The sequence below is a fragment of the Zonotrichia leucophrys genome, chromosome 28 (assembly GCF_028769735.1).
Source record: "Zonotrichia leucophrys gambelii isolate GWCS_2022_RI chromosome 28, RI_Zleu_2.0, whole genome shotgun sequence".
Lineage (NCBI taxonomy): Eukaryota > Metazoa > Chordata > Aves > Passeriformes > Passerellidae > Zonotrichia > Zonotrichia leucophrys.
This window is the reverse complement of record NC_088197.1, coordinates 3,434,563-3,460,701: the sequence shown is the minus strand read 5'-3', so window position 1 is coordinate 3,460,701 and position 26,139 is coordinate 3,434,563. Positions and strand designations below refer to the sequence as shown.

General features: G+C 46.5%; 1 protein-coding gene across 2 annotated transcripts; it reads right to left on the bottom strand.

The window, feature by feature from the left end:
* Nucleotides 1–1,607: 1,607 nt before the first annotated feature.
* Nucleotides 1,608–26,103, bottom strand: PTBP1 (polypyrimidine tract binding protein 1). Of its 2 annotated transcripts, XM_064734023.1 has the most exons (15): nt 25,989–26,103; nt 22,360–22,390; nt 12,968–13,046; nt 12,320–12,492; nt 11,243–11,389; nt 10,192–10,362; nt 9,377–9,487; nt 8,928–9,102; nt 7,660–7,734; nt 6,297–6,442; nt 3,756–3,789; nt 3,146–3,238; nt 2,641–2,857; nt 2,347–2,424; nt 1,608–2,037 (listed from the first exon to the last, which is right to left on the bottom strand). In XM_064734023.1, exons 1-15 carry the CDS (start codon nt 25,994–25,996, stop codon nt 1,905–1,907), a joined length of 1,671 nt encoding a protein of 556 aa, XP_064590093.1. In that variant the 5' UTR covers nt 25,997–26,103; the 3' UTR covers nt 1,608–1,904. The 2 variants fall into 2 exon arrangements, with proteins under 2 accessions (XP_064590093.1, XP_064590094.1); XM_064734024.1 differs by lacking the exon at nt 22,360–22,390 and having other exon boundaries at nt 25,989–26,076.
* Nucleotides 26,104–26,139: the final 36 nt, after the last annotated feature.

The following is a 26,139-nucleotide window of genomic DNA, read 5'->3' as shown; positions in this document are numbered from 1 at the left end:
ATAATTCATATCCTTGAGAGTCCAGGGAGGAACTACAGAAAGTTAAGACTTTTCCAAACACTCAGTGCTAGGCAAGTCAAGAGCTCCCACACCAAGCAAGGAAATCAGAACTTGCAACACTAAGACAATTAAAAAACAAACTTTGGTCCACAATTTGCAGAAAAACCCTGAAAAAAAGTACAAGATTCTTGTTATTTTTGCATCCGAACAGGTTGCAGGTTAGAGGGAAATGTAAGGCAACATCGGATCACACGGAATAGAAGGCAGAATGGCCCGGGAAAGAGTTGTAAGCCAGAAAAAAAAAATTAAATTGTTGTATCATTGGGAAAAACTGATCTGCTGCATTCTACTTTTAATAAATTCCCTTCCTAGAACAACATCTGGGCTTATAGGTTCAAAAGGTAAAAAAAAAAATCTTTAGCCTGGGTCCTTTTCCTTCTATTTCTGAGCTGTTTGTGCTCATTCTCTCACACCCTCGGCTCTGCTCATCCTCAGCCACGACCTCAGCCTGGAAACTACTCCTGCCCTACAGCTTTAATTACAAAACAAAGAAAATAAAGTACAGTATACACGGGTAATACCACAAAGGAGTAAATTTAGATTACGTTTATACCATCTTATCATTCTATAAAAGGTACTTAAAACTATTTCTTTTGCATATAAAGAGATTAGAATATTTGGTCAACTGGAAATATTGCTAGGCACAGAGGACAGCAACGGCATCAAAGTATAATACAAGGATTCAAACAAAAGCTCAAATGCTGAAGACATGCTCTAAGAACGACGGCGGAGCTACAGCAGCCTCGTTAATCTCCAATTAAGGGCACAAAGGTACCTCCTGCAGGCACCTTTCTAATTGTGGGGTATCCAAGGATTCTCCAAATCCTAGCCAAGCATTTAGGTATATACACACACAATTTTGACAAACTCTGATTCATCTTTCACAAGTGTCCCACGGCGGCTCTGCTGTCCCTCTGTGAGGGCAGAGCCTGCGGGCTCGCTCCTGACACTGGAATGTGATTTGGCCTTGGGAATGCTCCCCCACCCAGAGCTTTGCTCAGCCAAAGGCTCTCAGGTAACTCCCACCTGTGAGTTTGCAGGTGGCAATGACCCACGAGCAGACTGGGAAGTGGCACGGGGCACACTGTGGAGATCGAGACACACACACACAACAGGGGGCAGCAGGGAACGACTGCCCTTGAGTCACAGCCCAAAATTTCCTTTATCCACTTTGCCAGCTCCCCCTGCTGATCGTCAGCCAGAGCCGCTCCCCCTCTCAGCTCTGCCCATCCCCTCCCTGCAGCTCGGATGTTTTCCCCAAAGAAGTAGAAGGTTTAAGGCACAGGACAGCAGGTGCACAGGTTAAGGTGGGATCAATGCAACCGAGTGTTGTGCTGGGCGGGTTGGGAGCTCGTGGTCACCACAATCCTGACTCCAAGGCGCTACAGTGAATTCACACAGTGGTTTTAGGTCTTTCAAGGCATGGATGGGTAAGGAAATTGAAAAAAAGGCATCAATGTGAAACCTGATAAAACTTGTTGGGATCTGCTTTTTGGGGGAGGAGGAGCAGGAGGGGAGGGGAATTTCCCAGAGCAGGTTCCATAGTGTAAACTTGAACTTGTGATTTTTATTGGAACAGTCAAGATTGTTACCCATCACCGCAAGGTTAGCAAGAGGAATTAATTTTCTTATTTTTTTTTTTTAAAAACCGGTAAACTGATTTCTCTTTAAAAAAATAAAATCTCTGGTCTTTTAAGGTCACTTCAGCTGCATTTTTAAAGTGGCTTTTTTTTTTTTTTCTGGAATGATGGAAGTTGAAACCCTGGTGTCCAGCCTTTTTAAGGTCAAGGCTGAACCCCAGAGGTTTTAAGTCAAGTCCATTTTTACTCAGGCCTTCCCAAGCTCTAAATGGTGGACTTGGAGAAGGACACACGCAGGTGATGGTTCTCCCCCAGGTCATGATTGTGGAGGTCAATGAGGGACTGAATGGCTTCTTCCACAGAGCCCATCTGGATCAGAGCCATTTTACGGTCCTTCCTGACAAGACACAAGTTTCAGGCATGTTTAGATCCATTGCAGGAGTTTCCCCAACTTGATCCAAGTTCTCTCATCCAGCACAGAATGAACCCCCCAGGGACCTGCAGCACACTCACTCTTTAGAGGAGTATCTCTGTGGCAAGCACATGCAGCCCTCACTCAGTGCTCAGGAATTCTTTATATTCCACAGTCAAACACTGTGAGCAAGGATTCTGCTCACCTTTGAGCTTTTTGACTGGAATAAAGTACTTCCACCCTTCCCATATGAAAAGCCCAGAGTAAGGAGAGGACATAACAGAAAACACTTACTGGAAAAATTTGAATCCTTTGACCATCCCACCATTGCTTGAAAATAACAACTTAAGATCTTCTTCAGTTACTGAAGGTCTGAAACAAAAAATTTTCCCAGTCAAACAGACATTGACAGACCAAGGTAATCACAATAAACTAATTTTCATGAGAGTTTTCTAAATTCCCTACCAGCAGCCTCTTGGCAAGGCAAGACAATGGAACAGGGAGCTGGGTGAGCTCTCCTGACAGCAACACAGAGCTGCAAACACTTCAATACTCAGCCACACAGGAACTCTCCCTGCTGACACTTACGGAATATTGGACAGATGAAGAGTGGCAGAAGGAGGAAAGATGTTCTGGAAATTTTTGGAGCCTGGTTTCTTGAAACGATGTAGAGGAGAAGTGCCATAGTCCTTGGTGAGGCCGTGGTCCTCCTGGTTCTCGCGGGGCAGCTGCACTGTCTGGTGCTTGGACAGCGTGATACGGATGGGCTTCCCGTGGAGCTTCTGCCCATTCAAGTGGCTCATGGCTGCAAGGGGAGGGCACACCTCACTGCAGGGCACTTCAGTTTGCTCCAGACATCAATTCAAGGCCACAATTTCACTGCCCTCGCAGACACCACACCCTGCAGGGTCCCTCTGCTTCACTGCGTTCATTGCCCGCTTCCCTCTCGCACCCATCAGCCACCCCACAGCCACACCCCACAAGGCCTGGATAAATTTAAGTCTTCTACTGAAAGAGAACAAAGTGCCAAAAAGAAAGTTTTAAGTACCCATTTTGTCCCTAACTGCCCAAAGTCTGACCCTGCCAAGCTTACCAAGCTGGGCCTGATTCCCATCGGCCATCTGAACCAGGGCATTATCTTTCTTATTAAATAAAATCTTCACCCTCTGCACATCACCATAGACTCCTTCAAAGAGGGAGGAAACAAGAACAGTCTTAGGTAAGGAAACAAAAGGTCTAATTCAACTTAACATCAGCTAATCAATCCAACAGCAAAAACATCCATTCCCAACCAGAACTGATCTCATTCCAACCATGGCTACATATTCTGCTCTAATTAAGGGAATTCTTATATAGCAGAATAATAATGGAACAATACATTAAAGAAAAGACATTGGGTTTCAGCAAAAAGCCAAAATCTTACTGCCAGAAGACTGGACAATTTCGCATGCTCTCACAATTTAAAACTCTTATCAAAAGACATGCAAAGCAATAACCCATGCAGAACTAAACCAAAACCAAAGGCAAACTAAATTAAACAGCAAACTAAGTAAACAATGTAAAATCAAAATTATGCATTCAAAAAAAAAAAAAAAAAAAGAAAAAAAAAAGGCAAACTGCAAACTGTACATTTCTGAAGTATCAAAAAGTAATCTCAAATAAATGAAAAAACAAGGTAATAAAAAGTGTGAATAATAACATACCGAAAAGAATAAAGAGGCATTGGGGTGTAACTCTCTTTAGAGAACAGCAGAGCAAGGCAGCGGAGGGACAGGGAAGAGGTAAGGAATCGAAGGGGAGAGCGAGGTTGCACAAATCGTCCACAACGAGGAAGGGCAGAGTCCCCGCAGGAAATGGCGAAATTGGTTGATGGATGATGAAGTTTTCAAGATGGTTAATATTGAAGGGCAGGTTGGTTTCCGAAGAGCAGGGTTTGTTTTATTTTTTTTTTTGGAAGGGGAATGTTTTTATTTTTTTTTTTTTTTTTTTTCAAGCAACAACAGGAAGCAGAAGTACCGTGCAGTCAGTTGGCAAAGAAATTCCGGATCGGGGGAAGAAAAAAAATTCAGGGATGGGGAGAAAAGAAAAAAGTAGCAAAAAACACAGGTCAGTAAATACATAAGGAATATGTAGTGTTCCATCAGTCAGATTTATAGAATTCTACATACAATAACTTGCTTACAGAAACAGTTAATAGGTTTTACCTAGTGGAACACAATGATAAAGAAAAGGCATTTTTACTTCAGATATACAAAGGAGTAAGAGACAGTATCCCCCCAGAGTGACTTCCACAGGTGCAATAACCAATTCAATGGCATTCCCTAAAATTTTACTAAGAATATTTTCTCTGTTTACAATATTGACTTCATGGACCAACTCACAAACAGCTTCATTTGCTGCTTTGGGGTCAGGAACTGCAGGAAGCAATCCATGCCATAATACTTGGCTGGAAGTAAACAAGGAACATCCACCTTGGATACCAACCACTGCTTTAAACAAACAGATCATGTGGATGAGCAGCTGCACTGCCACAAATCCCACTCCAAGGTCTGCTGGAAGCACTCAGATAAGGAGCTGGTACCTTGTTTGTAGAGGACTGTTCTGCTCTGACCTCACCATGCAGAAACCCAAAGCACTGGGTCACCACAAGCTGAGATGTGTGGACTGCTCCCACTCTTGTGGAAGAAAAAAATGGAACCATTTCAGCTCCCATGATTCCCACTCAGGAAAACCCCATGGCAGAGCAGTCACTCCAGGCAATACTGTCTCTTTACTAACTGGTTGTGGCACAGGTAAGTTTCTACAACACTGATTATACAGGCAGTGGAAAAAGTTTCATGTCTGTTAGTTCACAGCTTCAGTCCAAGTCCCAAAGTCTCTCTAGCCCAAAGACAAGCTGGATGGAGAGTGAAGAGCTCCTCAAAAAAACACCACAGGGCATGAAATAACTGCTTGCTCCTGCCTAAACAGAGCTGTGAGGAATCTGAGAAGTGCAGCACAGCCCCTTGTCCTGCCACTACCATCCAGGCACCCAACAGCTTCATGGAACACACACTTGGAAGCATCACACTGCTCAGGAATAATGATGCCTGTTAATTATCAGGGCTTATGGTAGAACAAAGCAGAGATGAGAGTCCCTGGAATGGCAGAGCAGTTTCCAGGCAGCACGAGCAGCAAATCCCAAAACTGTTCCACAGCCCTTGCTGTTATTTCATGCCCTGGAGAGAACAGCAATGACAGGTAAGAGCAGTCTGAAACATAATCCAATTGGTTCATCTCATTAAGAGTTAAATATTTTGATCATTCATCACATCCAGGCTTCCCCTTTGATCCAAAGAGGTTTTGTGGTGACTCTGCCATCACTGGTAAGTTTTACAGCTTTGCAAAGTGCTATTAACGTGTGTGCACAGTCCCACCAGTCACAGCTCCTCAGCAGAGCCTCATCACTCTGCTGAACACCAGAGGTTCTACACTTTCAATCCAACCAGATCCAGGGGCTGACTGAAGGAAAATTCAAGCCCCCCATATCCAATTCCCTTATGGTGCTGTCTTTCATTAAACAAGGTTTTTGTTCAAATATTACTTGCATTATTTTTAGAGAAATTCCAAATATTTCAACTCACTCAGTTAAGTAGAATTGAAAATGTAAACTGTGAGCTGTTAAGGGGTTTAGCTAAGGAAAAACTTCCAGGAATCCTGGAAGGGGGAAATGTGCAAGCACATGGCAGAGGAAACACTGCACAGGTACAAGGTCAAGCTAGCAGGGATCCAGACACTACACAGAAAGAGCAAAGGTCAGCATGAAGCCTCTCTGTAGTTCTGAATTAATGTATTAAAAACTACAACATGCCAAGGAAAAGGAATGGACATGGCTACTCTGTGACCCAAATGACACTATTCCATGGGAATGGTGGGGAGACTCCACACAGAAGAGGGAGGAAGGGACAGGCATTGTAGTCTCTGGGGGACAAGAGCAGGCAGGCAGCATCCTTGGCTTTGAACCAAGGAAGAGCAATTTCAATCTGAGATGGACTTTCCCATTTCCCTTCAGCAACTAGAGTACTGCTCTGCCCTGCACCTGGGGCTGTCAGAGCACGGCAGCGGCTGCTCTAGCGGTGCCGCTTCCTTTGGATACAGCAGGATTTCACTTTCAATGAATTTCAGCCCAATCCGTGTTCAGAAAGTGAAAGCAGAGATAACAGGAAGGAGAAAAATAAAACAAGTAAAGTTAGGACTGCACTAACCTCTGGGATCAGATTGCTAACCAGCAGCACGGAGTGCCCTGTCCCAGACAGGCCGGGAATGGCAATCCGCCCTGCTGCAGCCGCCGCAGCTGCTGCTGGAATAGCCAAAGGAGCAAGTGCTCCAGGAACACTTGGAACTGTCAGGCCTGGAAATTAAAGAATATTAACCAGTAAAGAATTAACAGCACGTACTCTAGTGTATTTGCTGCACCAGAAGGGAGAACAGCACACCCTCTGAACCATGCAAGTCATCATTCCCAAAAGTGCCCGTGTAATCCTAAGGGCAACAGGAGCCTCCACTTCTGGTGCTGCAGGAAATGTTTTGGTTTCTAAGAGGATTTGCTCTTGCAGTGCCTGGTGCTGAGCAGGTGCCTCAGCACTCTGGAGCGTTGTTTCACAAGCAGCGGATGAGCACAAAGCCTCAGCTCTGCTGTGCAGGGCAGGTGTCACACACAGGGCATGGGGAGGGTCTGTCCAACCAGGGCATGCACAATGTGCTCTCATCACACATGCAACCACCAGGTACCCTGTGCCACCATCACCCAGCTCTCCTGACTGGGGAACACTGCAGCTGCACTCACAGGCATTCCTAGAAGCTCCCAGTACCAGCCCTTCAAGGGTAAGAGCTTTAGAGCTCAAGAAACAACTGCTAGTAGTCAATTCCATGGATTAATCCCCAAAGCAGCCCTTCTTGTTTCCTCAGCAGGGCTGGATGTTACCAAAACAGCAACGCCTCCACAGCCCACTCTGCCTGTTTGTCATGAGCAAGGAAATTCCATCATGTTCCCAGAGAGCCAACATGGCTTGGAATGCTGAAAACTCCAGCAAGGACTGTTTAGGTTGGCTCTCCTGCAAGCATGGTCAGCACTTCCAGTTTTCAGACTCTTGGCTACTTCTGGAAGCAGCAATGATCTGTTACCTACAGCATGAGATGCAAACTTCAAAGTTCACCTTAAATATCAGCCTTCTCAAAATATTTAGGGAAAAAATTGACAGATTCCTTGCTCCTGACCAAATTAAGAGCTATCAAATAGAGGTCCTAACCTCTGTAATGACAAGAGGAAATTCAAAGCACAAGAACTTGTATCTCCTCACCACTTTACCCACATAATTTCAAAGTTTGCCTTTACTGTTTCTCCCATCCTGCTTTATGCATCTTCTTCCCATCACCAGGACATTGCAGCTGCACACAGCATTCCTAGCTGAGGTGATGTACTGGATCACCATTCCTTCCATGTCTAAATGCCAGCATTTACAATTTACATGGCTAACCCAAACAAAAACATCACTGCTTTGATTTAGAACATGAAGATGCTTCAGCTACACAAAACCTACACAGAATTTCCACTTACAAATACAGTACCTGTAGCCTGAGGAATGGCAAAAGTAGGAGGAAAGCCAGCTCCAGCATATGGAGGAGAGATTATTCCTGGGGCACCTGGGAAAGACAGACACATTATTAAAAAATGTCCAACAGCAGGAAAACTCTTAACTTCACAGAACCATGTAAATTCTGAGTTGGAAGAGAGCAACAAGGATTATTAAGTGCAGCTCCTGGCTCTACACAGGACAGGCCCAACAATTCCACCATGTGGCTCAGTGTTGTCCAAATGCTTCTCCAACTCTGTCAGGCTCGATGTTGTGACCACTGCCCTGGGAAGCTGTTCTGTGCTCAGCCACCCTCTGGGTGAAGAACTTTTTCCTTATATCCAACCTAAACCTCCCTAAACTTAGCCAAAATGTCTTTATTTGTCCTTCAACAGAAGCATTTAGTTGAAAGCTAAACCCTAAATGCTTCTCACATAACAAAGGACTCCCAGAGATCACCAAAACAATTCCTGGGCAAACACCAGGTGGCACCAGAGGCACCGACCACGGGATTTGGCACTAATCTGATCCTCAGTGATCCCCAAATGTTCTGCCTCAGTTACACTCTATTCAAATAAAGTTTCTGACCAAATACACCAGGATGACATCCCCTCCCCTTCTCCTGACACACTGTCCCAAACTGTGCTTGAGTTTGCCCAAAAATCAACAAGCGTATAAGCAAAAGTTATATCTAATTAAACTACAAAGCACAACTGGCAAGATTTGTTGGCAAGATTCACTCTACTTACAAAGGACAACTAAGCCACAACAAGAGAAAGCAAGCAACAACAAAACCAAACAAAATCCAGGCAATCAAAACAGAAAGGAACTGAAGCCTACCTAGGTATGTGTGTGTGCAAAAACAGAGTAAACAGTGATGAAAAGGAATGCTGCCTAAAGCCTAACATTTCAACTTACCAGTACTTTAACTTGACTTATACCTAAATTTAGAGCTTAACTGTAACACTCTAAAAGAGAAATAACACTTAAAAGCATTTAGGCTAAATTATAACTATAACTTGACCTAGCTTTCAGATTTGCAAATATGCAAAGGGTGTGCATGCAGACAGAAACAGTCAGTGCAAGATTAGGTACCTTTGGAAAAACGTTCCTCAGAAAGAGCTGAGCCCAGGTGGTGTTTGCAAGGACAAGGCAGTTTTCAGAGCACAGTGAGAATGAAAAGAAGTAGGGGGTGTGCAGGTAGGGGAGTTCACCATGACACACATCAGCTGGCTTTGTGTTGTTCCCACTTGCTGAACTCACCAAAAGCAGCTGCCATGGTCTGGTCCAGGGTGGGCTGGCTGTCCCCAGAGGGCAGGTCAGGGCGGGTGTAGTCCCTGCTCTTGTCATTGTTGTACTTTACATTGAGGCTGGTGAGCTTGGAGAAGTCGATGCGCAGCGTGCAGCAGGCGTTGTAGATGTTCTGGCCATCCAGAGACTGAGAGAAAACAAAACCAGTCCTCACCCAAATGCATTCAAAACAAGCTCACAGCAATTGCTCTCTGGAGAGAGAGGGTGTTAGGCCATCCCACAGCTCCACCTGAGAACAGGTATCTCATGTGGAGACAGCTCGGCTTCATTAAGCCCCTCTGGCAGCCTCCAAGTCGCAATTTCCTCCCACTCACACTTTGTCCTTGGTGTCAGCCCACCCCAAAGCCCACCCTGAGCTTGGATTAAACAAGGCAAACAAGTGAGAATAATCCAGCACTCACCAGTTTGGCATGCTGAGCACTCATGGGGTCAGCATATTGCAACAGGGCCTGAAACTGGTGGTTCTTCGTGAATGTGATGATTTTCAAGACTGTACCATATTTGGAAAAGATCTGCAAGGTAATATTTGTGTATTTTGTTATCACATTTCCAGTAAGATAATTTCGTATTGATCTGTTATTACAAGCAGAAACAAAAGTGTTTTTAGCCTGTCAGCTTTCAACTGCAGCCCTGAAGGTTTTAAACCACACTGTGGGCATTGCTTGATTGGCATCATGGCATCAGCCTAGAACAGAGTGGCTGAACTCCTCCCTATGCACAGTTTGTTTATTCTGGGTTAATTAACAGGAATATTCACAAACACCTTCAGGAACTCGACCTCTTCCAGAAATTTCAGGAATTCTTAAATGCAGTCAAGCTTGTAGTTTAAACATGAAGATAACATTAAGCAATCACAGCAGATAGAGGCAACTTTCCCAAATGGCCACTGCCTACATAGCTCCTGGACACTGTATTTGTTTCCCCAGCAGAAGGATGAGGATCAGCTACTTTTGCTAAAACCTAAAGATAACCTGAAGAACTTTAATTGATCCAATAAAGTGGACTAAGACTCAAATCTCTGGAAATTGAAATCATGCAAGAGTAGGGGACTAAAACTAGCAGCATCTCCTGCAAGTGTGTGGTCTCCAGACAAGCTCTGTTCAGAACTTGCATTGTACGAACACAAACCACAGACTTTGCAACCACACCAACACACCGGATGCTGCTGCCCCTTCCTCCAGAACAATCTTCAAGCAGTTGTGGTGACGTGTTTTACCTGGTGCAGAACATCCAGAGTGACAGGGTAGAAGAGATTCTCCACAATGATCCTCAGGACAGGGCTCTGGCCAGTGATTGCCATGCCTGCATCGACGGCCGCAGCCGTGGCGGCCAGCGCCACAGCCCCAGCCTGCACCTGGGTCACGGCTTGCAGAGCTGCTTGGGCACGCTGCAGGGGCAAAAAAAGCTGTCAGAGCCACACTTGTACTTCCAAAAAACACACAGTCAGCTCTCCTTGGGCTGCCTGTCTGCAAACAGCCTGCTGGATTCAGCAGTGAGCAGAACTGTGCTGCTCCAAAGGCTGGGGGATATTTGAGACACAGGCAATAAAGACCACCCCAAGCAGTGAGGGCAAGGCAGAAATGCCAACTAAATCAACCATGCTATGGCAAAACTCTGCATAAACTGATGCAGCAATATTATCCCATTTTTTAGAAAAAGGAGCACCCAGGGCTTTTCTGAATCCATCTCCAGAATCCTAGACAAAGTGATGAGACTGAAAAATTGATGCACATTTACCAAAGGGATCCAGAAGTGAGAAGTGCCTGGGGTTCTGCAGAGCCCCCACAACATACAGAACACTTGTGAGAGGCACCCAACAGCAGCATTTCATCTGCACAGCACTGGGTGCTCTGATCCTGATTGGAATCAGCTCAAAAAGGGAGAGCAGACAAAGGAGATGTACAGGCAAAGAGCTACAACACTTGAACTTCTTTCCAGTGTTTCTGTCCTAAAAAGTTGCCAAAAGGGGCTGAACTGAAACTAGGAACTTTTTCCCCTTTGCAGAGTGGGTGGTGCAGAGACCCTTGAGGGCTCAGAGCCTTGAGACCTGCTGGGTTCATGTGCTGCCACCACCAGCACCAGGCTGTGCTCTACCACATCTGAGCTCTGCCCCATCATGGCTGCACTTGACAGAAATATTTTAAGCACTAGAAACAAACATCCTAAAGCACCAGATGTTACTAAAGCCCACGGATCTCAATCCAGCAGCAGAGATGTGGCTGTGTGCCCTCCCCTCCCTGGGATGACAATGCAGAGAACAAACTGACTGCTTGGTTTGGAGAGTTGTCTGTCTTCAGCTCCTTGTGGTTGGAGAACTGGATGTAGATGGGCTGGCTCCGGAGCACCGGAGTGACTGTGGTGTAGTAGTTCACCATGGTGTTGGCTGTCTCCTCTGTGTTCATCTCTATGAAAGCCTGGCAAGTGAAATCCAACAGGGACACGTCACACCAGGGCAGCACCAGGTCACCCTGACCCTCCAACTGGGTTGGGTTTTCACAATTGCATTTACACATGTGGTTTTGCACATGAAACTGTTTAAAATCCAACTATCAGTAGACCAAATAAAGATTTTCTATCCAGACTGATTTAATGCAAAGCTTCAGTGTCACCCTAAGATCTCCATGCTGCGTGTACTTAGATGTAAGTATCTCCAAGAACATAAAAATAGAGCAATAATCCAGACTCTTCACTTCTCTCCAGGGCAGGAAGCCCCCACACTGCCCCACACCCTTAGGGGCTTCTCTCCTTCAGAAGAGGAACATAAGGGATTGTAGCAAGTCACTGCAGCAAGCACTTCCATATAATCCCACCATGCAATATATCAGAGGCACCTTTTCATAATTAAGATTAAAGCCAATATTTTAAGCAATTATTAAAGTTGGCTTGCTTTTTTACTCCTTAATTTGCAAGACAATTTTAGTTACCAAATTACTGCACACCACCCCCATTACCCAAGAGTATTTCAGCCATACCCAGCTCATTTACTAGATCTGTAAAGGTGTCCTCAATATGCCACGTTACACAGTGGTAACTCAGCTGTCAAGCAAGCCTGAGTGAAAAAGGCCAACTCATGGCACTGCTGTTCAAATAATCCCAGGCCTGCAATTTCCAAACCAGGCCTAACGCTAATTATAAGTGACAACCTGTAATTATGGACTGAGCTCCTTCTGCAGCCTGAAAGTGGTATTTTCTACAGCTCATGGGATAAGCACAGAAAAGTAAAATAAGAGTATGGAGAAGTTATTGACTCGTAACACACAGCAGCTGTTTAAACAACTTGGAGTTGGTTTCCTGATGACAAACTTATCAAGCCTTTGACACAATCCATGTTAGGGAGGCCATACCTGGTTTTTTCCTTTCAACATCAGAAGATTGGTGACCTTGCCAAAGGGTAAGCCCAGAGAAATGACCTCTGCCTCCGTGACGTCACTGGGGAGCTTGCGGACGTGGATTACTCGGGATGGGATCCCGGCACTTCTGTTATCACCTTTGAACTTTTTGCTGTCGTTTCCATTAGCTGTAAGAAGCAAGAGTTACTGCTGATGAGAAGGATCTGGAAGAAAAAGCATGCATTTCTCCCACTCTGCTCTGCTCCCCAGCCAGCTACTGCACTATTACAGAGAAATTCCATAGTCTAAGTTAACCTGAATCTGAAGACATGTGGTTTTACTCTTTTTTTCCCCCAAATTGCACGATGAGAGTGACACAGCCAAATGCCACTGCAATGGAATCAATTCCTCAGTGGCCATTTCTTAGTTTGTGTAAAACTCACACCTACTCACTTATATTTTTAGTGCAAGTCTGTGCCACTAACCCCAGATTGGTGCTTTATTCCTTTCCACCTGGCCCAGTGCTGTTGGCAGACATTTATTATTATTATTCAGCACTGTCCCATAAAAAATGAAGAGATTTTAAAATTATGACTAAGAAGGAAAATCCAGGCCTCCCTGCAGTATTTATAAATTGCTGTGCTTGTTTCCATGCAATATTACCTGCAGAAGGAGAGTTGCTGCTCATGATAAAGGGTCCGTTAGTAGTAACACAAGGAGAGAAAAGCTCCTCAGCTGCCCGCTGGAAGAGAACAGATGACAGATAAATGGACAGCATTTCACTCAATTCTATCCAGGCACTCCTAAAGCAGAACAACTGAGAAAGCTGGAGAGGAGTTGAACACAAGTGTAAGTGAAAACATACTGAGAGTGGGCAGTGAAGCTCACCTCCATGAATTAAATATCAGTCAGATCCAGTTTGGTAATGGAGCAGCACTATCCAATATCTCTTTTCAGCTCAGCATTAGGGATCTCAGGGCTGGAGTGTTGCTGAGTTGTGTGAAGCCACTACACACACAGCACCAGGCACCTTCTCCTGTCATACGTGGCAAAACAGGTTTCTGACTACTCCCATCCCACAGAATTTTCACTCTGAAGCTGCCAAAACTATTTGGGAATGACTTGGCAGTTATGAATCAAAGCTGTGCATTTTGTGCCTCATTCCTGGAAGTGTTTGTGCCCAGGCTGAACAGGGTTTGGAGCACCCTGACCTGGTAGAAGGTATTTTCTGATACAGCATTCGCTGCAAAGTCACCTAAATCACCTCAACTGACCAGGACTGGTCCAACCCAAGTAGTAGACACAAAAAACCATTACTAAGACAAAAGCAAACATGCCTATGAATGACTTCTCAGCACAATCTATACTTGCACACACATCTTACAATCAGCATGGCTTAATTTCAAGTGAATTACACAGAAAACTTCAAATTCCATTGTAAACTGTGTGCAAACATGATACCACAGATCTAAAACACAAGAGCACTTTTTCATGATTTTTTTATATTATTCTTCCACAGAGACGCCAGACCAAAAAGTTTTCATCAATAGAAAAAAAGCTCAGAATTCATCCCTGCCTTGGCAGCTCTCACCCACCTCAATGGAAACGTACCCTGCTCCACAGCATGGCACCAGAAACCCTTATCTTCCACACACCCTGTATCTGGTGGCACCTGCAGAAACAGGAGCCCTGCAACAACAAAAGCTCTGTGCACTCCCCCAGCAGACAGGCTGGGAAAGTAGGTCACTGAGAGCCCCAGAACACCCAGCTACACACACACACACCGTTTGGGTTTTTTTTTTTCTTTCCCCCTCAAATCTTGAATTTCTCGTTTGACTACTCACTGCCAGCTCTTCAAAGAGGCTTCAAGGACTTTGATGTCCCGAAGATGAGAATTAGGCCAGCTTCCAAGCCACTGTTCATGAGCTGCTGCTGGTCACCTGCAAGTGCTGACCAGCTCCCACTAAGGCTCTGGCCTGGGCCTCCTCCTCCTCCTCACATGGTGCAGTCATTAGGAATGGGCCTTTTAACAGCTGTTCTAATTAGCACTTCGATTCCTGAGTGCAGCAAGAGGCAAGCTGGGCTGGGAGGCTATTAGACTGTGATCCCATCCTTTGATGACTCAAATTAAGGCATAATTCCTAGGCTAGAAAAAAATCCTCTGGTTTGCTGTTAGAACACTCTTGTGCCTGCATTGCTGCTGCCACTCCAGGTATGGTTTTCTGTGCCACAGCCTGGGATACACCTGGCAGCCACTGACAAGAGCCACTCACCAAAACACAGCCCTACCCACATAATCAGCTGTTTCTGGCTTCATGAAAGCCTTTGCATCAGGCTTTAACGGGACTTGAATGTTTTAAAAACATCTTCTTAAATATTAACTTGTAAAATTCTGCACATCCAGAACTCTTCCAGCACAAATTGGTGTGTTTGTGCAAACACAGTGGGCAGCTCCTGCAATCCATCATGGAAACACTGGGAGAATGAGCCACATATTTGGCTCTCATGGAGGCAACACTAGAAAACTATAAACTGAAAAAACAAGCATTTATACCATTATGGAAAGAATTTAGCTTTCCTAATGGCTTGTTTAAAATACACATTTTCTTGTGTATTTGAGAACTTCCTCACAGGCAGGGAAGGCAAGGATATCACTGCAGCCAGGCTCCACATGTCCATGTCTCTTTAAGGAGAGCAATTTCCAATCCACTCCCCTCTTATCTTGGAGACAGCCTGTGCTGCCCACTGCGACCAGAGCCGGGAGGCAGAGGGGGGATGATTGTTCAACATCAAAAGCAGCAGCAGTCAATTTGTAAGCTTCCCAGCTGGAAGTACATGCAAACAAGGAGGGAAGACTGCCACGGTTGGAAAAAGGGAGTTATTCCAAAGTCTTTTCTCTACACAGGGAAGTTTACACACAGTACATGCAGTACTGTGCAGTTACACTGAAGTTATTCCATCTCCCAGTGCAGGAGTGGCTGCTGAAGTGTGAAAAGAGCAGACCCAGTGTCCCAAGGAGCCTCAGTGGTCACTCTGCTGCCATGCCCATGCTCTCCCCAGCACAAGGAACCATGACTCTTCATCAGTGGGTGTTCTTCCTCTGTTCCTGTTGGAGCTGATATTGGATAACCACAGGAAATAGTTGCTTTTTTGGAACAACCAAACTCGAGGCAAACTGAAACCCACAGTAATGAGCACTCCAAAGCCTCCCTGCCCTTATACTGCAGGGATCACCAGTCTCTTTCCAGACTCTAAAGAGTTTCTTTAAAACCATGATATAAATTCAAATGTTTCATACCAAGTACTCAATTCAGTAGATGCAGAGGAACCAAAGCAAGTCTGGTTGGTTGAACAGGTTTAGAAGAGTTTCTCACCCACTGGGTATTTTGAATTATACTGGGAAAGACAGGAGTGAAGTTACTGATTCTGAAGTTTCATATAATTTAATTTAGGTTTAAAAAGAAAGGAACCCAGCCAAGGGCTGTGAGGGTGCTTGGTGCTCACCTATATCCACCCACAGCATTGCTTCTCTCCCTGAGTCGTTCAGGGAGGCCCAGCTGCACTTCAAGACACAAATCTCCAAGCCCCAGCTCCCATCCCTGCTCCCAGAGGCATTAATTACACTGACATTTCTGCTCAGCCATTCTTCCACAGCTGGTATTTTTATGACGAGATTAACAGAAGCCACAGTGCACTCACAGCACATCAAATTCCTCATTTGAACTAACAAATCTCCCCTTCCTGTTGACTGCAAACAACCTCCACTTCTGGAGTTACACAGCCAGATCCTACCTAGAGCAGGGCAGGGCTGTTTCCACCACCCAAATCCCCAGCCAGCAGCACAGTGGCACCAGGGAAACCCCACTGGGAGGGGTTTCCATGCCAGCAGCCTCCTCTGGCCTGATGCTCCTGGATACAGAAGGCCCCTTGCCCAAGCTACACTAATTTAATCACACAAGCAGCCCTGCTCAACAATTCCCTCATTCTCTTTTTAAACTCAGGGAGAGGGAGGCTCCTGCAAGGTACAGCTTAACATTTCCTATCTCCCCCAGTTGTATTTTTGACCACACCCCAAACTCTAAGCCTTGCCTTGCTTGAAAGTTTTAAATAAAGCTTAAGAATTTTTAGTCTGTCCAGGCTCTTACTTAAAAAGCTCACTCACATACACTGCTATTGCCTCACTGCCAGTAGGATTTTACCTGGCTTACAACACTTTGGAATGAAGCCAGAGATTGTCTCAGCTTTTATCAGCACACCTACAAGTGCTGCAGAAATTCCCAGCTGCCCTATATAATCCTTTATCTACTTAAGATCCAGCACTTATTTTAAATGGATTACAGTAAGTCAACTGCATCCTGCCTGTGCAAAAGGCTAGAAACAAACACAAACTAAACCACCGTAAAAATGTTTATTTCAAGTCAAACACATGATATTAATCAACTTTCAGGCAGAAAGCAAAATGAAAGCAAAGGCAAAAGGATTATTTGGGAAGGAGGGGGACAATGATTTAAAAAGTCAGAAGCCACAGGCTGGTCAAGCTCAAGATCTACAAAAAGCTGTTTTTCTCCATCCCTAAATGAGGAAACTCAGCAGGACTGTCTCTGGGTGTGGAGCACCCTACACTGCTCAGACAGACTTGGGATAGCAGCACTTTGAGAGGGAAAAGGTGGATTTCACCTTTGAGAGGGAAAAGGTGGATTTTGGAGGCAAGCAGGCCATCAGCTAACAGGCACTTACAGAAAGCAAAGCAGGAACACCAGCACATGGAAACCCCCTCTGAAAATAAATCAAAAGAAGTCTGTCCTATAAGAAGCCAGAGCACATGGGCATCGTTGTTTTTTACTTTCTCTAAATTTGGAAAAATATTGTACAGCCAATAAAAGACCACTGTAATATTTTTTTTAAGTGACTCAGACCACTGAGCTCACAAAAACCCTCAGCCCTGATCAAAGAGGCAAGAAAATGCCTCTGAGCACAGGAGGAGCAAGTGGCTCATCAGGGGCTGTGCGAGGTCAGTCCCAGAGGGACGCAGGAATGCTCTGATCCTTCAGTTCACAGCTCAAATCTCTGCGAAGAAACTATTAAGAGAAATCCAGTCTGATGACATCATCATCATCACACTCATGTTACATTCCAGCATTTTTTGCTGAGATTCGAGATTCAAGAATGGAACTAAATTTAAACTGCTAGGAAGGATGCCAGTTTTCCTTGCCTTCCACCAAAGACTCATGTCCAGCACAGCTCACTTATATTTCCCCTCTATTCCCCTCTCCTGCCTCCAGCACTCTTTAGTCATTTATAGTGTGAAAAACATTCCAATTTGGGTCACAAACAAACCATGAGTCAACTTTTTTTGTGAAACACTTCTGAAGAACACACACACATGCACCCCTCTGCATCCCCAACAGTCTCCAGGAAGCTGGGAAGTTAAAACCAACACAAAACAACTTCAAGATTCCACAGTGTGATGCTGCTCCTTTTGCTGTCACTCACACACTGGACACACAATTTATCATTTGATCAGAACCAAAGCAGTTGGCATCTATTTAGTTCACTAAATTGCTCATGGCTGATGTACCAATTCAAACACATATAACATTAATCAAATTAAGTCCAGCCCAGCAGTCAGCATATTCCATGGACAGTGGGTCTGTGGCAGAGGCACCAGCCTATCTGGCAGGCACAGGGGACACATTTTCAACCCAAACACCAGTCACCTGCCACTTCAGGCTTTTAAAACTCTTACAGCCTCCCTCTTGCTGGACAAGATTGAGGCTGATATCCCTACAAAGCAGCCACTGGGATCCCCAATGGCACACACACACACTCCCAGCCCCTTTGAAGCTGGGTGGGACAGAGCATGGCAGTTCCCTCACACAGTGCCAACGCTGTTTCTAGAGGCTGCAGACAAACCCTGGAGTTCCTGAAAGCCACCAGACCCTCTCATGCTGCACCTGCTCACCCCAATGAGCTCCATCAGAGCCTCACAGCAAAGCCGGATCCTCAACCCACTCATCCCTCAGCCCCTCCTAACTTTCCTTCTCAGTCTTTGCTACTATGGAGACACCCTGTGAAACAAACCTGCCCTTTGAGCAAATAAAAGGTGTGGCCAGTTTAAATAGCCCAAAATTCCTCAACTCCAAGAGCTGCAGCAATGCAGTCATGCTGGCTCGGTAGGGCAGCACACGCCCAGGCTTTATGATCCACCTCTCCCAAGCTGAAATTTAACTGCTCAACCTTGAGTTTTTCAAGTCATTGCCACGGAGCAGAGAGGCCTTGGTAAAGCTCAACAGAAATCCTATCAGGGAGAAATAGTGCTGGGTGAGTCACTCCAGGAACACAGAACTCATAAAAGGACATTTCTGTCCCATCTGTCAGGGGAACACCTGGGTTTAGCAGGAATTCTCCAGGCACCTGAACTGTGGCTGTGCAGAGGCAGAACCACAAATGGGATGGATCAAACACTGGCCCAGCTGGGCACAGCATTCAGTGTGTTCTCACAGGAAGCTTTAAATTGTTGTACCAGAGCCATGGGGAACATGTAAATAAATAATACTTCCTCTTCTTGCTGTGTGAGAGGACAAGAAATGCAGCAGCAGCGTACCTGTGTTTACCAGTCTGACACTACCTGATGTCAGAGACCAGAGTCCATCCCTACAACTTCAAAATGTGCAGTTGAGTCAGTTCACATGTATTAAATATTCTTCTCATTTTTTTAAATCATCACAGACTGAAGTCAAAGCAGGCTTGAGGTTTAAATCCAGTATATTCTAACACCATTTTATCCATGACTTGAAGACCCAGGTGCACAAAGCAGCACTCTCAGGTGAGATGGAGCTGTCTGGCACACCCAGGTGACCTGATGCCACCCAGCAGCCACTGCCACCAACATGTGGCTCCCATGTGTGCTCACCCTGATGGGGAGGCCACAAGAGCCAGCTTGTTGCAGCCTCTAACTAAAACCATAGGAGGGGACTGGAATTTCCTCACAACATTCTTGGCCCACTGCCTGAAGCCATAATTACTGTTCCCATGGCAAAGATCCTGGCTTCACCACAAATCACTTCTATGCAGTCAGCCTGTATCACACTCCAGCAAAGCCTGTTTTAAAAATTAACTTCTCAAACGCCACACAACTGCACTTTTGGTTTCTGGAAGGGAAATCTTTCAAGCAGAGCTTGACTTAGCCAAGAAACTATGGGATTATTCAGCACCTAAACTATTCTGAGACTTTTCCAACCACCAAAATGCAATTTCACTTAAAGAACAGCGACGTGTCACAGTTCATCCTCTCAGAGTGTGAAGAACAGTGATATGCAGGGAAATTAAACAAAGAGCAAAGAGACACAACAGAGTGAGACCTTGATCAGACTTGCAAGAGGCAACTGCAGGGTCAAAGAGCACCTCAGAGCTCAAACTCCATGCCTCCATCTTAGGGCCATACTTATTTCCTTTTCAGACAGCAGTGAAATTATGGGAAGTAAGTTTTGGATCATGTAAGTCTTAGATCATGTGTTTCTGATCTGCAGGCTGTGCATCAGGAATCCCCACACCAGAATGGCAATGAGCTTCCTAAACAAATTCACACACTTGAAACTGAGGAGCCTGCAATGGCTACTACAATTACACCTGATTAAAAACAACACCACTGGGCAGTACAGTACTCAGAAGAGTAAGCCACTGAAACACCTGGGGGCTTCTTAAGTTAAAGAAACTAAATTTAATTAAGACCTTGGAAAAATTAGTAAGTGGGTGTAAATACTCTTAAAATGTAAATTAAGGATGTGAGAAAATAAAATATGCTAGCAGCTTGCCTTTTAAAGCGATAATGTTGAGCAAACTGAAAAAAAGTGACTTTCATAAAGTTTTCAACTTTCAAGTTAAGCTCAGCACTCACAGCAAGACAGCAAGAGGCCACTGGGAGTTTGCTGTGACACATTGCTCAGCATGGTTTGAGTCGCAGGCACTTTTCCTACTTGTCTGAGCCAGCTTTGGGACATTCCAGTGACAGTATCAGATCATGGACAAGGTCACTGAGCATGGCAAGAGCTGACAGATTTTGGGGACTGTCACCTTCCAACACCCAAACAAATTCCCACCTTCTGTGTACACACATATCAGGAATGATTAAATTTACACCTCAGATTAAAAACCATTTTCCAGCTCAGATCTCCATGGGTGATCTGGTGGTTCAGCCAGGAAGCTCTCATGAGCACAGGTGACAGAAAGGACACCCGAGTCTGTGCTGCACCCCAGGGCAGGGGAAGCTGTGGCTGACCCAGGCAGAGGATGGGAGCACAGGAGAAGCTCCACTTTGCTCTCAGAAACGCACAGACTCCAATTTACCAACAGACACCCAAGCACTAAGGAAGGGAATCCTATTACAAGAGCTACACCTGCATATTCAATGAATTAAACACAATCAGATAACGTGGCTACAGCAAAAATCAGTTGAAAGCTTACCTTTACAAAGATGATTCAGCTTTCCTGCTTGCTTCTGCCACACTTTAGATTCAACTTTCTGCAAACCTGCCTGGTCTGACTTGACAAGAAACCTCATGTTCCATGCACAATTTAGTGTCACCATTCCCTACCTGCTGTCTGGCCAGCACAGCTGTGGGTACAATGCTGTCCCATGCCACAGGTGAAGGCCTCAGAGGGGATTGCTCCAGACCTCATCTGACTGCATTTTCCAGGGTCTGAAATCCCCCCAGATGGATAAAATGAGGCAGGCAATCCCACACCCCAAAATTCCAAGCTTCACTGAGATCTACAACTACAGCTTCATGGTTAAGTTTAGTTATGTCAAACCACTTTTAAAAGTTACAAATTACACATTGTTAAAAACCAGGGGACCTTAACCAACATTAACCAGTTTCCCAGCAAAGGTATCAAACTGTTCTGGGGATGCCTTGGTGCACCTTTCATAATGGCTAAGAACTATTAACCAACCTTATTGTCCAGGCTCAAGCCTCTCCTCCTCACATTCGATGGCAAACTCAGCTCCTTGCATCAGTCAGCATTTTTACTTGAACCAGACACTATCATTAATTCAAATTTGAGATTCCTGCAGGAGGAAAAGCAGAAGTAACCTTTCCCCCACAGCTGTGAGAGCCCCTTCAGAGCCCTAAAGCACTGCCAGGCTGTCTGTGCTTAGCACAGCTCATTCTGTCCTTCCAACACAAATCTCTGCTGGCCAACAGCACTTTGTGTGATGCTCCTACCTAATTCTGCAGGTGCTCCCAGCGCACCAGCTCTGCTCCACATCAATCCCAACACTCCCCTGGCCCTTTTGAGTGGCCACTCTGGCAGTTCTTGGTCACTGCCTCCCCATGAGCCACTCAGCTGCACTGCCAATACCCAACACACACCAAAACACACAGAGGGTTCACTGCAGTCCTGACCCCAGAGTTACAACATACAAACCAAACCAAACTCTAACCCTTCAGCCCACTCTGGCCTTGCACATTCCCAGCCTGGTGTTTCACAGCACCAGTGCTGATCCCCTGAAGGTGATGTCTGTTGCCACCCGTGGCTGATAAGGAGCCTCCTGTCAGCACTTTGAGTTTAGGGCTAAGGCTGCCCTTTCCAAACCTCACACTACACAAGGGCAAAGGTCATGTTTACTGTACCCACAAGAGATAAAAATCAGCTGCTAAACCCTCCCTTTTGTGGCAGAAGGATTTTTGACATATAACTGAGCAGGAATTCACACAAACAAAGGAAATGGAGTTCTCCAAAGGAAAAGGACCAGTTTCTTCATGGAGAAGCATTGTCTAGCACACAAGTAACAAGCATGGCTTGACATTTTAGCATGGGAAAGGGCTGTTTCTAAGTGCAATAAAGTTGATCATCCATGCCTAAATGACAAGAGCTAAATGCTGAGCCATAGCATAAGTTTTAAATGCACATGAAACTGAATTACCTTCTGGTTAAAACCCATTTATGTGGTACCAGAAATAACCCTTTACAGCTGAAGATCTACATTTGGTGAGGCTAAAACTAGGTCAGATGCTGAGCAGTGTAAAAAGAGAGAAAAAGTGAGAAGTGCCTACCTTTGTACCAACTGTTATATCTTGGACAATGCTGTAGAAAAAAGAAAGAAAAGGATTAAAAAAGTTAGATAGGTTTGCCACAAAAATCCAGCATAGTTTACAGTAGTAAGAAAAAAGCAAGTCAAAGTGCACAGTTGTCTTTGCAGGTGAGCCAAGGACAGTTTATACAAGGAAAAATTATTAGATGGTGATGGTGGAGACCCAAGACCCAGCAGTGGCAGAAAACTGCAGCTCTCCCACTCCCTAGGGCAGCAAGGGCAGGGGTGGGGGTGAACCCCCCCAGCCCAGCAATGTGACCTCAACTCTGAGCACACCGAGAGGAAAACATCACGAGTCAGCTCTGTCACCAACATCCCCTTCTGAGGTTCCTGTCCCCAACACCCACAGAGCGCCAGGCAGGCTCTGACACAGCTGAGACCAACAGCAGAGCTCTGCTGGTCCCAGGGACAGAGCTGTGTCCCAGCAGAGAAGGAGCCAGGGCTCACAGCAGCCCCCATGCCACAGCAGGGCATCAGCAGAGTGCCCAGAGGTCCAGGCAATCCCAGCCTGGGGTACACCTCACATAGGATTCCTCTATCAGTTCTACCAAAAACCAGTTATTAAACTCCACTTTGGACACTGAAGCCTCCTAAAATGAAGATTTTCTGATTAACTAAGATGAAAAAGAGCACCACACCAGATCCCTTGAACACTGAACACTCTGTAGCACACCACACACCTCCTTAGCAATGTGCACAATGCAGTCAGAATGGTTTGCCTACAGCCTGGCACGTTGGACCTGGGTGATCTTCCAGAGCATCTCCATGTGATTGTTTCATGGGAGTGCTCCAGACAGCCTAAAAATTTAGTTATCCTCTGCACTGGTGATTATATATTTTTGTAATAAATTCCAACGCCCTGTCAAGCAGCAACACAAAATGTAGAGCAGAAAGGAGCCATCTGACACAGCCCTGCCTGGCTGCACTCCTCCCAAAGAGCTGCCTGCCATTCCAGAGCACAGGATGCAGCAGTGCCCAGCTGACTGACCTGCAGCAGCTCCACAGAGCAGGGTGACACACAGCAGGCAGGGCAATCCTTGAACCAACAATAAGAAACCTGAAGCACTCAAGAAAAACTCTACATTGTGAATTAACATGAGAAAAGTTGCGTTTACTAGTTTTTGTTGCCTCTCCTCCTGCAGCAAAGTCCTGTTAGGCCGTTTGAGTGTCCCCAGCTTTACAAACGAACCAGCAGGAGCCAGCTCAGCTCCTCACACTTCCTCTTCCCCCAACGTGCCGTGTCATCACAACCCAGCCCTGCAGCTGGAGCCACGCGATAGTTCCTGATTTTCCAGGGCAGGCCTGGGATGGGCTGGCTGCACTCGAGGGTCAGCCCTAATGAACTAATGAAACCCATCTGCACGGAGCACTGCAAGGAACCAGCATCCCTAAACACAGCACACATTCCTCAGCTAGCACATAAACACTAATCCAGGCATTTCCAGAACCTTCAAAAAAAACCAAAAAACTACTGCCAACAATGCCCCCACGTTTCCCAAACTCCCCAACTTACCCCAGAGCAGTTTCTCCCACTTCCTGTTCCTCCTGTGGGCCTCTCACACAGGAAATGTTTTACATAAAGTGGCATTTAGAAGTATGCAACAGGAAAAGTCATTTTATTTGCCAAAGAACTATCGATTCCTGGGATATCGTTGTAACTCACTTGATAACACATTTCACAGGAAACAAGCTTCAACAGTATTTCAGAATTTTTATTACAGAAACGTGCAAAGTATTTCCAGTTCACACACCCCCTCAGTAAATTATCCCAAGCTTCCTTCTCCTGTCCTGCACAGGAGGACATCAAAACTCTTCCCAGCTCCACAACAAGAGGCAATAAAGCCCTTCCTAAAAATTATTTTTCCCGTGGAAAAATGGGATAATTCCTATGCAATAAGAGGAAAAAAATAAGCAGCACCAGTAAAACCTCCAGGTCATTTTCCAAAGCAGGATTGCCCATAAGGGCTCCTCGCATGTTTTAACAAAGCAACTTATTCAAAGGGGATCACTCGGGCACAGCTCGGGATCATTTTTGGGAGGAGATGGGAGCAGCCTTGAGCCAGAGGCCACTTGCTGCCAGCTCGGCAAGAATCTAAAACTATTTTCCGAAGCAGCTTTTGAAGTTTCAGTAGGAGACACTTTTACAGTGCAAACGGATCCTGCACCGGGATCACCAAAAGATCAGGGGTAACCGAGTCTCGTATGTTACACTACAACTTCTACATTCAAATAGCAACTACTTTAACACGCACAAAACATCCGCCTTCCCTGAAACTACAGCTGATAACAAACCGATTTTTACCACTAGAATGTGTGATCTCATGTGCTGAGAATCTGTTTGGTTTGTTGGTTTGTTTTTTTTTTTTTTTTTAAATAGTATCATTCAACCCGATGAGCAACTGGTTAAAAGCAGCAGAGCGATCCTGGACTGCAAAAATTGTTAAGATACAGTACTTTTAAGGGTTTTAAGATGAAAATAACACTGAGACGCCACCTTTTCAACGTGTAAAAAAAGCCCAGACATGTGACTACGCCCAGACCAGTGTTCTGAGGCAGAAAGCGAGAAGGCACCAATTTGGGCTTCCCGTACTTACGGCTCGGGGAAAACAAACTGCTTACTCGGAGGCCTTTAGAAATATTTTAACTACTGCTCGCTAGAAGAAACAAAAAACCACATCACTAAAAAAAAATCCCCCACGCCAGACAGGAGAAAAGAAGCACGGAGAGCTCGTTTTCGAGAGAGATCCCCTGATAAACCACGCGCTTTAGAGCGAACTGTGCCGCAAAGAGGCCCCGCCGGGCGGTGGTTAAAGAGGAATCGACGCTGCCCGAGATAAAAGTTGAGCTCTGGAAACTCCCCGAGTCCCAGTGTGCGGAGGGAAGTTTTCTCTCCGGGAGTTGCGCGGGACAACGGGAGCGGGGCCGGGCCCGCGGCCGTACCTGCGGCACTCAGGTGAGGCGGCGAGAGAGCCCTGCCCGCCCTCCTCCTCCTCCCCCCCTGCGAAACTTGGGCGAGCGAGAACCGGTCACAAAAGGAACCCAGCGAGAGCCCCCCCGCCCGCGGAAGCGCCAGACAATGGGAGGGAGCGCGGCCGTGAATCACCGCCCGCCGCCCCGCCAGGTGCGCCCGCCCCGCCCGCTCCGCCCCCGCGGGGCCGCGCCCGGGCCCCCCACCCGCCCCCGCGGCGCTCCCGCACCGCCGCCCCCCGCCCGGCCCCGGCGGGTCACGCTGAGCCGCCCAAAGCGGCGGCCCCACAGCTCCCCTCAGTCGGGACCCCCGGAGCCCCTCCGGGCGGGACCCCCGAGCTCGCCGCGGCCGGGACCCGCGGGGCGGTGGGAGAGCACGCGGGGTAGGCTCGCACGAGGCGGCGCACCGGGCCCGCCCCCGCTTCCCCCGCCGCCGCCCGTGGGGAGGGGTCCGACCGCCACACGAGACCCCCCCCGCCCTCCCGCGCCGGCCGCGCCCGTGGGCCCCCCACAGGTATCTCCCCACAGCTCCCGGCGCGGGTGCTCAACCCGGGCGCTCCCACAGCACGGGAGGGGCCCGGCAGCGCTGCTCACGGCCCCGGCGCGGCGCCGGGCGGGACTCACCCGTCCATTGCACACGCAGACGACCCGTCGGGAGCGGAGTGGAGGCGCCGCAATAGCGGGACGAGCGAGACCGCTCCGTGTTATAGACTCACAAAATGGCGGCGCCGCCCGGCCCGCCTCGCCCGCGCCGGCGCTCCATTGGTCAGCGGAG